A 15,347-nucleotide genomic window follows, 5' to 3' on the forward strand; every position below is an offset into this window, starting at 1 on the left:
CCGATCCTAGTTGTAGTGGACTTAGGATTCGAAGAATATAATAAAATTATTGTTATTATAATTGAAAAAGAAATTAGAAAGGATAATGTTGAAAAACTAGAAAAAATAGAATAATGTTGAAAAATTAGAAAGAGTAATGTTAGAAGATAAAAAATGAGAAAGAGAAATAATATTTGGTAGGAAAAATGACGTTGAAGATTAAGAATAAAGAGAGAAATGACATTTTATTATTAAAACATATGAAACAATATTTTGATTCACGTGTATGATCGGTAACCTACTACTTCCCATTCTCGACTCCAATTTAAAATACTGATACCTACAAATATCAGGTATACGAAATTAGGGATATCCATTTCTAATAATTACTTTTTCATCCAAAGGGTTAAACGAAAAACATGAATAAATTTATGTATAATTAAGTTACTTCTAGAAAATAGATTATTAAGAGTCAAATATTGACATTCCAACTAATTTTGTTATTGGACCCTAAGCATGATTATAGACTCCTCTTAAAGTATTTAAATAAACCATCCATTATTGTGTTTGTTAATTAAGTAGTCAATCATTTTTTGTATATACAATTTGTTTCCCTTTGCATGTCCATTTGCGCAAGCAAGAATGTCAACATATCCCATATAAAATTGAGTAAGCAAAACTAAAATAAAACATTTTTATTACTAATGATAATGACCATCTCAACAACCCATAATATAATAACATGGAATTTTCCCACCCTATATAATATATAACCATCCAATTTTAAACATCAATCATTCAATAACAACAATCTTAAACTTCTAATTGAAATATAACATAGACAATAAAACCTCCCCTTATATATAATATTCAAATTTAGAATAACTAAGACATATCATGACTCTAATAATAGCAACAACAATTAAGACATATTACTTCTTTTTTCCCCTCCAAAATTAAGGAAACTGATTGATTATCTCGAGCATTTAAATCGCGACACAGTCAATCTCCATTGGGAATTCATCGTATTACTGCAAGGTATATTCGATTATATACGGTTTTTTTAGGTGGAAAAAAGAATGGAATTGAATCAAACTTATTAAAATTACCTCAGGCTTAGCTTCTGCAACCTTAGGCTCTTCATCTTTTATGCCCTCCTCACCTATAAAAATGTATTAATTCTCGAGAAATTAGATCTACGCAGCAATATGTTTGTTTGCGTTCAAACTACAAGAAACAAAGGCGGTATACCTGCTGCTGCATCCTCAGGCAAATCGGAGGTCCAGAGTGTGAGATTGTCTCTTAAGAGTTGCATAATTAAGGTGCTGTCTTTATATGACTCCTCACTCAATGAGTCCAACTCAGCGATCGCTTCATCGAAAGCTTGTTTAGCCAATTGACAAGCTCTGAAACAAGTTCAATGGTCATACTACTAACTAATAACATACAACTCATGCAGGAAACACATTATAAAGAAATGGGATTGAGTAATACTTATCGGGAGAATTCATGATTTCATAGTAGAATACAGAGAAGTTGAGAGCAAGCCCTAAGCGGATTGGGTGTGTAGAAGGAAGATCAGTACTTGCAGCTGCAGCAGCAGCCTAAAAAAACCCGACCCACAAAAAAATGAAGATTTTTTAAGTTAGTAAAAATGGAAACAGAATGAACATATATATACCTCATAGCCCTTGAGTGATTGTTCAGATGCTTCCTTCCTGTCATCATCAGTCTTGAATTCAGCAAGATAACGATAATAGTCTCCCTTCCTGAAAGTCATAACATGATTGAAAACATTTAAAATGATGTCTTGGAATAATAACTCGAAACGTGATCATGACTTTTACTCACATCTTGTAAAAGAAGACAGTAGCTTCTCCTGAGCCAGAAGAGGGAATCAGATGCTTATCAATGATTGACAGAATATCATTGCAGATATTGGCCAGTTCATCCTCTACCTTCTGGCGATAACCCTTTATGAGTTTAACATTGTTTTCATTTCCCTTTGCTTCTTCCTTCTGCTCAATCGATGACATTATACGCCAGGATGCTCTACGAGCTCCTATGACATTCTTGTACCCTACAGAGAGTAGATTCCTCTCCTCCACATTCAATTCATTTCCCAGTTTTGCAAGTGTCTTCATACTCTCTATCATTTCTGTAAGATAATATTAAATCACTGGTTCAAAAGCATAGCCTGACTAAAGCTCATATTGAAGTTTACTAAAGATCAAACAAAACAATGAATAATTTCATACCATAACTACAAGCATATAAGGGAACATCAAGAATGTATTATGATTTATGACAATTCAACACATCCCCAGGGAAGACCCAACCTCATACAATATAATCCCACAATTTTCAGTTAAATCCTAATTCTACCGATGTTCGTCATTCTCTCCAGTTTTCAGACCAACGAGGTCACATTACAAAGTTATGATTATTATCTCTATTATATTGTCTTCCAAACTTATTGTCTTCTTTTAATTTCTTCAACAGAAAATAAAGAGCACAATTAACGAATAACCGATTTGTTGTTTTGTCGTGAAGAAAATTGAAAAGCAACATGTCTAGGGCAGCCCAAACGTAATGGAAGCAAACTTAATTTCATGTTTCAAACTGATAGTTATTGATGATCTAAACTTTGGAGAACAAAACACTCTTATAACAGACTCCATTTCCTAGGGTTTCACGAACACAAAGTCATAAAATGCTAACAAACAGGATAAAAAATCTGAAATCTGAAAACGCTATACAAAAGAAATTGAAAACCGTCACCATTACAGAAGAATTTGAAACGGTTATCATTTTGAGAATGGATGAAAACTACACAAATGGAAATTGAACAAGCGGTAACCGTCGAAATTTTACGATCGATCATAGTAGATTCATAATAATCATATACAAACATTTATCAATATGCATATCATATGCAGAATGCCATAGATGATAGATCCGGATGGTTATGGTTATGAAAATGAATGTGAAAAAGAAAAGGAAAGAAGAGATGAAACCTTCATAGCGTTCGGCCTGTTCAGCGAGCTTGGCTAGGTAAACGTGAGTGTCTCTCTCCTTCTCAGACGACATTGTCGGTAGGTTTTCCGGCGCCGGTGGTGGTGGTGGAAAGGGAGAGAAGAGATTAAGGCAGGTTTTTTACAGAGCGCGAGAAATGGGGAGTATTTATGGAGTCAAATATTTCCATCAACGAATAGCGGATCTAGGCAGTTATATCAGGATGAAACTGGTGGTTACAACTTTCCCTATTACGGCTCAACTCAACCGGAATCAAACCGGTTTTTCTCTATTCTTAGCCGTTTTTTTTCTTTGTCACCCATAAATTATTGGGCTATTTATAAACATTTAGGTTTGTTTGGTGGTGGTAGTTTATTTAAACGATATTTTTAATATTATATATATTATAATTTATTGAAAATTTATACTATTATATATAAATAAACTTAAACTTAAAATTATTATAAAATAAAAAAATAAATATATTAATGATGTTTATATATTTAATTATGTTTATTAGTGTTCGGGGCGGATGATACAAATATCATCCCCGTCCCATCCCCGATTAACTACCGGTCAAACCAGGGAAAAAACTGCCCATAACGAGACAATTCAGATCGACAACCACGTGACAGATTATAATTGACATCCCTAGTCGTGGGTTGACTCGCCCAAAAACTTGAAACTAGAATCGGAGCGAAAGACACAAATATCTTCCCCATCCCATCCTTGATCAAACTGGAGAATAACCGCCCATAACGGGACAATTCGAATCGGAAACCGCATGATTGGTTATAATTGACATAATTAGTCGTGGATTGACCCACCCATAAACTTGAAACGATTAAATTAAAAAAATAAAATTAAAAATAATATATATAAGTCTTGAATTTATAAAAGGAAAAAAATTGATTTATAAATTTGTACAACTAACTCAGTTAGAAGTATAAAAGTTTATTTAAACGTACGTACTATTTAAAAATTGGCTTATCTAAGCTTCTTTTAATAAAATGAATTATTTTTTTTTAAAATATAATATTTATTAATTAAACATTCATTTTTTTCTATCTCCTTCCTATTTTATTAATTAATTAATCAATTTATCTTCTTTTTATCTATTTTTTTTTCTATTTTTTATGTTTTATATTAGTATTTAATATTTAATTATTTTAATTTTATTTTTTTTCTATTATTATTTTAAAATTGTTTGGTTTCGTAAGTATTAATACTTAAATATTGTAATGTATAAAATAGATCAATATTATTATAATATTTATTTATATTAAAATTATAAATCCTGAAATAAAGATTAAATAAAAGAACTATTAATTTAATTTTTATTTATATTAAAAAATACAAAAAAGAAACACCCTACAAAATCATTACATTAGAACAAAAATCACAAATAAATTATTAAATATTTTTTATAAAATTAAAAAACTTATTATAATAGAACAAACCCTACAAAATTGATATATGAAAGATAAATTAACTATCTTTACTAACAACTAGATGAACTAACTTTTAATAATATGTATGTTTAAATAAATTTATTAGTTCATACATTTAACTAAACTAATTGTACAAGTACACGTCTAAATGAGCTTTTTTTCATTTTTTAAATAGTAATATAAGTACAACTTTAGCCAACTAAGTTAATATAATTTTATATACTAAATTCAACATAAAATTTGATGAAAGTTACGATACTCCTAAACGATATAAGTTCAACATTTTAACTAACTAAATTAATAAAACTTTATATTGTAAATTCAACATAAAGTTTAATAAATAACGACAATGTGTTTATATAATTTTAAAATTTTGTATTAATTTCTTCTAAATTAATTTTAAGACATATTATATATTTTATGATTTAATAACACATTATTTACATCCATAATCAAATACTTTAATACACATGTTTTTAATAACGAGGGTTAAATATTCACTTTTATTTTGAATATTCATTTCCGTATAAATTATAGATATAATGTTGGTTTAAGCAATTGGTCAAATATATATATATAAATATATAAATATATAAATTGAATTCAACGATCACAAATAATTGATTTAGCGGTTAAAGTGTTTATATTTTATTAGAATGGTTCATTTTTTTGATTTTTTTAATTTCTTATTTTTTAGCCAATTCAAAAACCAAACCAAATTCAAATTACTATAATAAAATCGAACCGAATTCAAATAAAACCGTACCGAATTCGAATAAAACCGAAACGAATTCGAACAAATTATTTTTAAAATTTATTGTCAAACTCAAAACCTATAGGTAATAAATTGTATAATATATAATTAAATAAATAATAAAAAATGATTTCGATTTCCGGATTAGTTTTCGAGTTGAAACCCCAAATCGAAAATGAAATGAAAATTCTATTTGAATTCGAATTGGTTTAAAATTCAATTCGATCGAAAACCGGAAATAAAATTCGAATTCAGTTTATTTGATTTTAGTGAATTCGAATTCGATTGGATATTCAATTTAAACCAAATATTGAATATCCTTACATTTTATACTTAAGACTACGATTCAAATCATAAATAATGTGAATTTAAGAGTGAGTATCACTAGTAAAAAAGTAACATTTAAGGGCGATTTTTACTGCATTTATTTCATAATTTACCGCTGTTAAAAGACAATTACGGCGGTAAAATTACCGTAGTCAACCGCCGTTAATAGTTCCTCCGTTAAAGAAATTTTGACATTTAAGGACGGTAAATTTACCGCAGATAATAGCCTTTAACTACGATTTATAAAACTGCAGTCAATAGTCTCTAACTGCGGTTTATAAAACCGCACTAACCGCGGTTTATAAGACCGCATTTAATAGTCTCTAACTGTGGTTCCTAAAACCGTAGTAAATTGTTTACTTATAAAGGCGGGATTTTCACCGCAAATAATAGTTTTTAACTGCGGTTTAAAAACCGCAGTTAATATTGGCTATAAAGGCGGTACAAAAATCGTAGTTAATAGTTAGGTGACTATCTATGAATGCGATATTTTTACGTAAGTAATAGTTTTTAAGTTCTGTTTAAAAACCACAATTAATAGTGGTCATAAGTTAATAGTTAGTTGGCTATATATAAAAGCAATATTTTTACCGCAAATAATTGTCTCTAATTACGTTTTAAAAATAACAGGGTTATAAGTGTAGTTAATAGTCAATTGGCAATAATAAAAATCATTCAAAATAATATTATATAATTAACACTCCATTTTTATATTATAATATTATCTAAAAATATAATTATATCCAAATATAATTACATCAAAATATAATTATATAGTATTCAAATTCATACAAATAAACATTATTATATCAACAAAAATGATCAAATCCCAACATTTTAAACAACTTCTCTTCCTTCTCTCCGGACCTATAAAACATTCAAATGAAAATTTATCAATTAATAACAAATTACACTTTTTTACTCTCTTTTAACAAACAAGAACTAAGTAAAATATTTCCTATATTAAATAAATTGATATAAATCACATATGATTAATTCATTAGAGAATTCATACTAACCTGCAAGCACTGCAAATTTCCCTCAAAGAAATTTTATTGTTCCATCTATTTGACCTTGTCTTAAATTGGACACCAAAAGAGATCACTGAAATAAAATCATGGAGAAAAATGAGGAAATGAATTTATCTTTTGAACATTCATTAATTCTTTCAAATTTATATCAATGACAACCACATTATAATCAACCTAAAATTCATAAATAAAGTTAATTATATTCAATGACACAACTCATAAATGAATCTTTACAAATCTACAAATAATCATTATCTCCAAGATGGAGGACCTGACCGATGAAACAAAAGTACTATACTTTATGCAAAAATCTTCTTCAAATGTACCAGGGAACAAGGTAAAGTTACGTAGAAATTTTCTTCAAATGTACATGGAGCAAGGTGAAGTGAAAGATAATAGATAATAGGGAATGTAGATAATGCGCTAAAGAGAATAAGGAATGTAGATAGTGCTCGATCAACAAAAGTAGGTTGAAGCTCCACACAAAGAGGAAGGTTTCTCCACACAAAGAGGAAGGTGAATTCGTGAAGAAGAAAATGGAGGACTAGGTAAAGTGGAATAACCCTTAATTCCTTAATATTTTTATTATTTTATATAATTAAAATTTACATAATATTAAATGCAATCATTCTCAGTTATATTTATAAATTTACATATTATATAATTCAAAGATATTATATGCATTTCATTTTTTTAATTAAATTCTTATATTTGTTTATTTATATTTAAAAATTACAAATATAATTTTATTTTATTTACTTATAAATACAAATATTATAAAAAAATACACTAATAACTGATAATTATAAATTTTACATACAATAATTTTTTATAAAAAATATTTATATTCTCGTATTGTATTCCTACAAAGTTTATATTTTTTCGTCGCTTTTATTATTATTTATGTTTACCAGATTATAAATTATAAATAAAATAAAAAATTACTTTCACACACTTTCTTAACTAGTTTTTGATTGGTTTAAAAATATTTTAGGGATATTTCCACAATTTATTTTTTTGATAAAGACTTGTTTATGATTTATGTTTAAACTCTATTATCATTAAATGACTAAGATTCTTTAGGTATTTTCCTCCTTAAACTATCATCAACAATATGTACCAGCCTTTAAATAATTATTTTTACAATTTTTTAAATAACGCACAAACCTTATGAATGCTTAGGACTAGAAGAATAATCAGTAAAAATAAAATGTTATACAACCGATTTCAAAAGCCAAATTTATGAGTAAAGACTAATTTTTAAATGGGTACGGAGGATGAACCGCGAAAGTCTCTCCCGATTATCACCAAATTACGAGCTAAAAGAAACTCAGGCCAATACGTTTGTACACGTACATCACATTTTATTGATTTTCAAAATCAATTGGCGACTCTGTTTCAAATAAATAATCTTTTAAATTATTTATTTCTAATTAGTTTAAACAAAATTTTTTTAAATAATCAAATTGATATTTGATTATGGTAAATCTCCGAATTATATAAAACCAAGACCCAAATTAATTATTTTAAATTAATTTTAAAAGCGGTTAAAGATATTTAAATTTTTTAAAAATAATGTTTTTTTAAAAGAAAATTCCCAACATTCAAACCGAAGTTGAATTTCTCAAATCTCAAGTTTTCTACGAAAATTTACACCAAGGAATTTTTTCGGGGTTTACAATGGGGTTAGGCTATGTTCAGAACTTTTTTAGGCAAATTTAAAACTCAGACATTAATATATATATATATATATATATAATTATTTATTTTGTGTGATTTATTTTTTATCATTGTTATTATATATAGAGAGATAAATTTGTTTGATTTAATTTATTATTATTATTTATTTATTTATTTTTGGTTTTATTTATTTTATATTTTTTTGGGTATTATTTTATGAGGAGTGATAGGAGAGGGAATTTGAGGGAGAGAATGATGTGTCACTGCAATTACTGAGTGGAAAAAAGATAAAAGATGAGGAGAGAGGAGAAATTTGATGAAATAACCCTCATAAGAGGGTTATTACCACATATAGCATACCATTTATAATTTTTTCATTTTTAACCTTTTGCCAAGGCAAAATGTCACTTTTGCCCTTTAATTAAAAAAAAAACAAAAAAAATTTGATTTTCTATTCTCCCCGTCATTTCCCTTTCCCCCCTTCTCCTTTCCCTCCCTCTCTCTCGTTTCCAACTTCCCTTTCCTCTCCCGAAGACGACCGATCAAGCCCGAAGACGACGACGACGACGAAAAGCCCCCGAAACATCGACGACGTCCTCTCCCCCGAACCCCGACGAGCCCCCGACGAGCCCCCGACGAGCCCCCGACGACAAATAAGAGCCCCCGACGAGAATCACAACTCCATAACGACGAAGGTGAGTTTATCTTCCCCGTTTCTATCATAGTTCTCCCGTTTTATATCGTTTATATTCCATGCATGCTATAATGGAAGAATGGTTTAGGGTATTGTTTAGGTTTAAGTATGGGTTTAGGTTTAGGTAGGGTTTATTGTTTAGGTTTAGTTTTGGGTTTAAAATGCTTCTGTCGAAGGCTGTTGCAGGCTGTCGATGACGACGATGCATTTTCGCAGTCGACTGTGCATCTGTCGTAGGCGACAATGCATCTATCGCAGGCGACGATGCATCTGTCGCAGGCAGAATATACTATTCGCCTGCGATAGATGCACCGTCGCCTGAGACAGATGCACCGTCGCCTGCGACAGATGCACCGTCGTCTGCGACAGATGCACCGTCGTCTGCGAAAGATGCACCGTCGCCTGCGACATATGTCTTATTTCCTTTAAATAAGTGGTATTTACTTTTATTATTCTGACTTATTGTTTTTTTGCAGATGGCACCAGCCAAATGCAAAAACAAAACGGTAATTGAGAACTTTCCTAGACGTGTTTCATGGAAATCTACTTGCACCTGCTTGTTAAAGACCAATGACAAGTTTAATCACTTTGGTCTTATGGAAAGGGCTATGAAGAGTCAATTTCAGTATCTATTGAAAGCCCCGACTGTCATTTTCTCAGGAACAATAATCCACCAGATGTTGATTAGGAAAAGTAGCTCCAATTCGAAGGGAAGAACTTTCATAGTCAATGGTCAGCAGCTGTACTGGGGCATGAAGGAATATGCCTTGGTAACAGGCCTAAATTTTGGAAGATTTCCTGTGATTGAAAACTGGCACGCTGAAGAATGTCCACCCCTAGTCCATAAATATTTTGGTGGCAAAACAGTTGTTAGAGTGACAGAGGTTCAAACTGTTTTCCTCAAATGCTCTGAGAAGGAGGATGCATGGAAGTTTGGGCTCATCAACCTTATTTACGAGTGTCTTTTTGGATATGATAATAGGAAGAGGGTATGTTTGAAGATCTTCAGCATGGTGGAGGACATGGAAATGTTCCTTCAATTTCCATGGGGAAAGATGTCATTCAATTCAACCTTGAAGGGTATTGACAAGGACATGAAACATCTTCGGCAGCTATATGTGGAGAAGAAGGAAACCTGCAAGGGGAACTGTGATGTTGCTTATACTATTAGTGGGTTCGCCATAGCCTTCCAAGTTTGGACATATTTGGTTATGAAGACATTTGTCCCCAAATTTGCGGATATGTTCGAGGAAAAACATATATGCCCAAGGATATTACTTTTTACAGCCTCCAGAAGCAACACCAACACTAGTCAAGAGGTATCCAATGCCCTTTTCAAATGCAATGTGTTTAACAAGATTCATGAGTCTGAGGAGGAGAAGAAGAACTACTGTGGGGAAGACTTTGAAGAAATGGGAGATTACATTTATGATGATTTATTTGAAGTGGATGGTAGGAAGAGAAAGAATGAAGATGGCAGTACTCCCAAACCGACGCCCAAGAGGAGAAAACCAATAAAATCACACTAGCCAAGAGGACCGAGAAGTCATTTAGTGATGAATCTAGCCAAGACAGCTCTCAGTCTACTACTCGTGAATCTAGTCATGTCCCTTCAACAACGAGTCCTCAAAAGAAAGAAGACAATTCTCCAACTAGCCAAGACAATCGGGTGACTAAAGCCCAGAATGATGTCAAGTTTGATGAGCTGACAAGGGATGTGAAGGAGTTGACAAGGGATGTGAAGGAGCTGAAAACTGAAATGAAGGTAATGAAAGAGGATCAACGGGTTATGTTCAATCACATAATCCAATTATTGGGTGAAATAAAACAACAAAAGAAAGATGTTGCTGCTGATGATGATTTAGTGGAGAAGGATTTGGAGATGAACAAAGATGTTGCTGATGAGAATGATGATGTTGATCGGTTGAATGAGAAAGAAGATGCTGCTGATATGAATGAGAAAGAAGATGCTGCTGATGGGTTGGATCTCAACAAAGAATCTGATGAGAATGATGCTGCCAATGGGTTGGAGATGATAAAGAATGATGAGAATGATGAACACAAAGATGATGCTGTTGTTGATGAACACAATGATGCTCATGATGTTGGGTTAGAGGATGATGTTGTTGATGGTTTGGAGATCAACACAGAAGCTGTTGTTGATGAAAACAAAGATTCTGCTGTTGTTGATGATTTGGAGATCAACAAAGAAGCTGTTGTTGATGGTTTGGAGATCAAGAAAAAAGCTGTTGTTGATGGTTTTAAGATCAACAAAGAAGCTGTTGTTGATGATGATCAAAACAAAGATGATGATTATGTTGATGGTTTGGAGATCAACAAAGAAGCTGTTGTTGATGATGATGAAAACAAAGATGATGCTGCTGTTGATGGTTTGGAGATCAACAAAGAAGCTGAATAGAATGAAAACAAAGATGATGCTGATGTTGATGTTGATCTTGTTGATAAGAATGCTGAGTTGGGAAAGAATGAATTGGCCACGAAGAAGAAGAGGAAGGTGGTTTTAACCAAAAATAGGTTGCAACAGTTGGGCAAGAAAAGGAAGATGGATGAAGAGACTGAGTTGGGAAAGAAGAAGGCTGATGAGGCTGAGTTGGGAAAGAAGAAGGATGAAGAGGCTGAGTTGGGAAAGAATATGGGTAAAGAGGCTGAGTTGAGAAAGAAGAAGGATGATGATGTATTGGTATTGACTGCAACAAGATTTCAGGAACAGAGTTTTCGGAGAAAGAAGATGTCCACACAATTGGGGAACTACACAGATCCTAATGGAAAATCCTTTAAACTCATTGATCCAGTAACTGTCAATCCTCTTTTAGATTATGATAGTGAACTGTTGGATGAGTTGAAACACTGTCTGAAGCTGGAGGATGAAGACAAGATAAATCTGGTTCTTTTCTATGCTGGTCGAGATTTGTTTAACAGAATGTTGAGGCCTCAGAATTGGCTACATGATCACGTAAGTTTTCGTTGTTGAAACTGTTTTTTGGGTATTGTATTAACAACAGGACAAAGAGAAATAGCAGGAATTGCATCTGTCGCAGGCGACAGTGCATCTGTCATAGACCGGATACATCAAATACCCTACAAGTACAAGTTCGACCCTTGAAGTCAACTTGAAAATCAAATTCACCGTCATGCACATGGAACTGAAATCGATTAAGTGGATAAACGTTGTAGAATCTAGCATTTTCGCCTTCCTCACGTAATAACTTTTCATAATATGGAGATAAATGTTCGTTGTGGTTGGTTGATTTTTCTCTTCTATGATAAAACCAATCTTGTATTGTGAATCTTAAATAGTCAGCTAATATTGTTATGTGATATTTCCTAGTTTCTCTGCACTGACTATTAAAACTCTCAGCGTAATTACTTGTCATTTGATTGTATCGCGAACCGGGGAAAAAAGCACGACTCCATCTCTCCACTCCAATTTGTTCCAAATATTGAGCAATCCTAGGGTCTTTAGTTCTGATCTTGTCAAAATGCTTCTGAAACGTGGACTCGGTGTATGCGCGAGAAGCCAAATCAAACTCAACATGACAGTTATCAGTTTTAAATTTGGCCATTATATTCATTTTGATGTGGTATGTGCATGCACCGTGACGTGCTTCTGGAAAAACCGCAGACAAGGCATTGACAATACTTGAGTGTCTATCGGATATGAAGACGAGATCCGGGACTGATCCAATTGCCAACCTTAGTTGTTGCATGAAATATGTCCAAGAGTTATTATTCTCTGAATCAACGACACCAAAAGCAACGGGATATAGTTGCTCATTCGCATCCAATGCTATCGCAACCAGTAGTTGACCTCCAACTTTGTGCTTAAGGAAGCTGGCATCGATGCACAATACAGGACGACAACATTCTATGAAACCCCTAATTGAAACCCCTAGAGACATGAACATATACCTGAAGTGTCCTTCCTCATCCGTTTGGATGTCAGTTATGGTACCTAGGTTCTTCTTCTGCAACATGAACAGGTAGGATGGCAATTCACCATAGGAATCCTCCACAGTTCCTCGCACCGCCATTAAGGCCTTTTCCCTTAACCTCCAAGCCTTATTATATGTCAAAGTTAACCCATAACTTGTATGCATGTCTTCCATTATTTTTTTAGGCATGTGGTCATGGTGATGGTCCATGTATTTACGTTTGATACACTCCGCAATTATCCATGATGGTGCTTGCCTCACATTGTCTTGTCTCGTCAAAATTGAGCATGTGTGTTCTTTTACAAATTTTATGATCTCAAACATCTCCGAGAATTTTCCTTTCTTAGCACGCAATTTCCACTTGCAGTTCTCAGCCATACATTTTACAAACCAAAGATTTTTTGTTGACTTCACCACTTTAAGGACAAAATGATTAGACATCGCATGTCTATGCAACCTCAATTGTATTTCTTTTTTGTTATAAAAAAACGTACCCACTTCCAATGAATTTTCAATTAATGGAGCAGGTGTTTCGATCTCGAGTGGTTCATATGAGAAGTAGTGCTTGGTTTCCTTAGTATGACTGAATGTTTTCCTAAAATGGGAAGTGCTTGGTTGACTTGGGAAGACATTTTCCTGCTCAAAAACATCTTGCTCCTCACATATATCTCTCTGCTCAAAAACATCTTGCTGCTCAAATATATCTCGCTACTCAAACACATCTTGCTGCTCAGATACATCTTGCTGCTCAAATACATCGCGCTGCTCACATACATCTCGCTGCCTTGGTAAGATATCTTGCTGCTAAAATATGTCATTTTCTAGTCTTTCACTTTGTTGAGTTCAAGGTATTGACTTCTCTACTAAGGAGACACATAGCGGGGCGCGATGATTGGGCAGTGAAGACGAGAGTTCTTGTAAATAGAACGCCACATCGCTATCTCCAATGATTGTTGCAGGAGGAGAATTCATCATTAACATATTATACTTTACCTTGAACACTAAGTCATATCTTAGTTTGTCCACACCAATAGAATTATAGACAATTGAAGCTAACTCTTCATATGTAGCATTTCAGGGTACATTCACACCACGACACGAACTTGAGACAAAAGAACTAACCCCACAATCATCAGTTTTCCAGTTTCCATCAAAGAGGAGAAAAAAACCAACATTCATGTGATCTGCAATTGATAAAAATTCACAGAAGTCAGTGCCAGTGCCCAGTCAGTGTTAATTGCAAGGAGGAAAATGCAAGGAGGAAAATGCATCTGTCGCAGGCGATAGTGCATCTGTCGCAGGCGATAGTGCATCTGTCGCAGGCGATAGTGCATCTGTCGCAGGCGGGAGATGCATCTGTCGCAGGCGGGAAATGCATCGTCGCCTGCGACAAATGTATTTCCCGCTTGCGACAGATGCATCGTCGCCTACGACAGATGCATCGTCGCCTATGACAGATGCACTGTCGCCTTCGTCACCTTCGTCAGATGTATATTTCACTGTAAAACAAATCAGCCAAGCTCGAAAACCATTCTTCCATGACCTAACCTACATCCTAGACTCTAAATGACGAAACCCTAAACATTCATCCATTTTCGCGATAAAACGACGAAGGTAGCGTCTAACCTGAATGTTGAAGACGTTCCGGTTTTGTTGATGAAAGACGTTGATGATGAAGGAAGGACCCCGTTGATGATGAAGAACGTTGATGAGAATGGGGAAAGTTGATGAAGGAAGGACGATTGGTGGAGAGGAGGGAAATGGGGGACAAGAAACTGAAAGGCACTGACATTTCAAAATTTTTTTTTTTAATTAAAGGGCAAAAGGTTAAAAATGAAAAAATTATAAATGGTATGCTATATGTGGTAATAACCCTCTTATGAGGGTTATTCCATCAAATTTCCCGAAGAGAGAAGAGAGATAAATTTTGTTATTTTTTTTAGATAATCAAATTGCACCACATCATTCCCTCCCCCATCCTCTCCCTCAAATTCCCTCTCGCAATAATTTCTCTTATTTTATTATATATATATATATTTATTTTATTCATGAGGTCGAAGTCCGATAATTAATTAATTTTGAAACTAATTTATACAAATATTTAAGATCAATGTTCAAATCCCATTCAATGTGAATTTGAGAATATTTATTATAAAAAATTTAGAGTGAATGATAATAATGTATTTTTAAAGGAGAAAATATGGTGATATATGCGAATTTTTAAGAATGATAGTTCCAATTGAAGCAGCAATCAATTTTTTTTTGGGTTGAAACCTTACCTAATAGGTGGTACATGTGGTGGCAAATTTTAGTAATGAAATTTTTTTATATATATATATGGTTGTTCAGACCTAACTTTAAGTGTATGTGGTTACGAATTTGAGAACATACGGTTTGAATTTAAGTTACAACTGTTTGTTTTCTCGAGACCTAACCTAATATTTCATCTCTATCGTCACTCAT

The 15,347-nt window shown here is 33.0% G+C and overlaps 1 protein-coding gene across 1 annotated transcript; it reads right to left on the reverse strand.

Moving 5' to 3' along the window:
• Positions 1–714: 714 nt before the first annotated feature.
• LOC124934250 (14-3-3-like protein GF14 iota) lies at positions 715–3,181 on the reverse strand. Its single transcript, XM_047474751.1, has 7 exons — positions 2,997–3,181; positions 1,831–2,137; positions 1,661–1,748; positions 1,474–1,583; positions 1,231–1,385; positions 1,089–1,141; positions 715–1,010 (listed from the first exon to the last, which is right to left on the reverse strand). Exons 1-7 carry the CDS (start codon positions 3,067–3,069, stop codon positions 1,008–1,010), a joined length of 789 nt encoding a protein of 262 aa, XP_047330707.1. The 5' UTR covers positions 3,070–3,181; the 3' UTR covers positions 715–1,007.
• Positions 3,182–15,347: the final 12,166 nt, after the last annotated feature.

The sequence above is a fragment of the Impatiens glandulifera genome, chromosome 4 (assembly GCF_907164915.1).
Source record: "Impatiens glandulifera chromosome 4, dImpGla2.1, whole genome shotgun sequence".
NCBI lineage: Eukaryota > Viridiplantae > Streptophyta > Magnoliopsida > Ericales > Balsaminaceae > Impatiens > Impatiens glandulifera.

Excerpts from the sequence above, each read along its gene's own strand:
- LOC124934250 (XM_047474751.1), bottom strand. The coding sequence starts at position 3,069 with ATGTCGTCTGAGAAGGAGAGAGACACTCACGTTTACCTAGCCAAGCTC. Across the intron at positions 2,138-2,996 it reads ACAGGCCGAACGCTATGAAG|AAATGATAGAGAGTATGAAG; the intron begins GTTTCATCTCTT and ends ATTATCTTACAG. Across the intron at positions 1,749-1,830 it reads ACTGTCTTCTTTTACAAGAT|GAAGGGAGACTATTATCGTT; the intron begins GTGAGTAAAAGT and ends TATGACTTTCAG.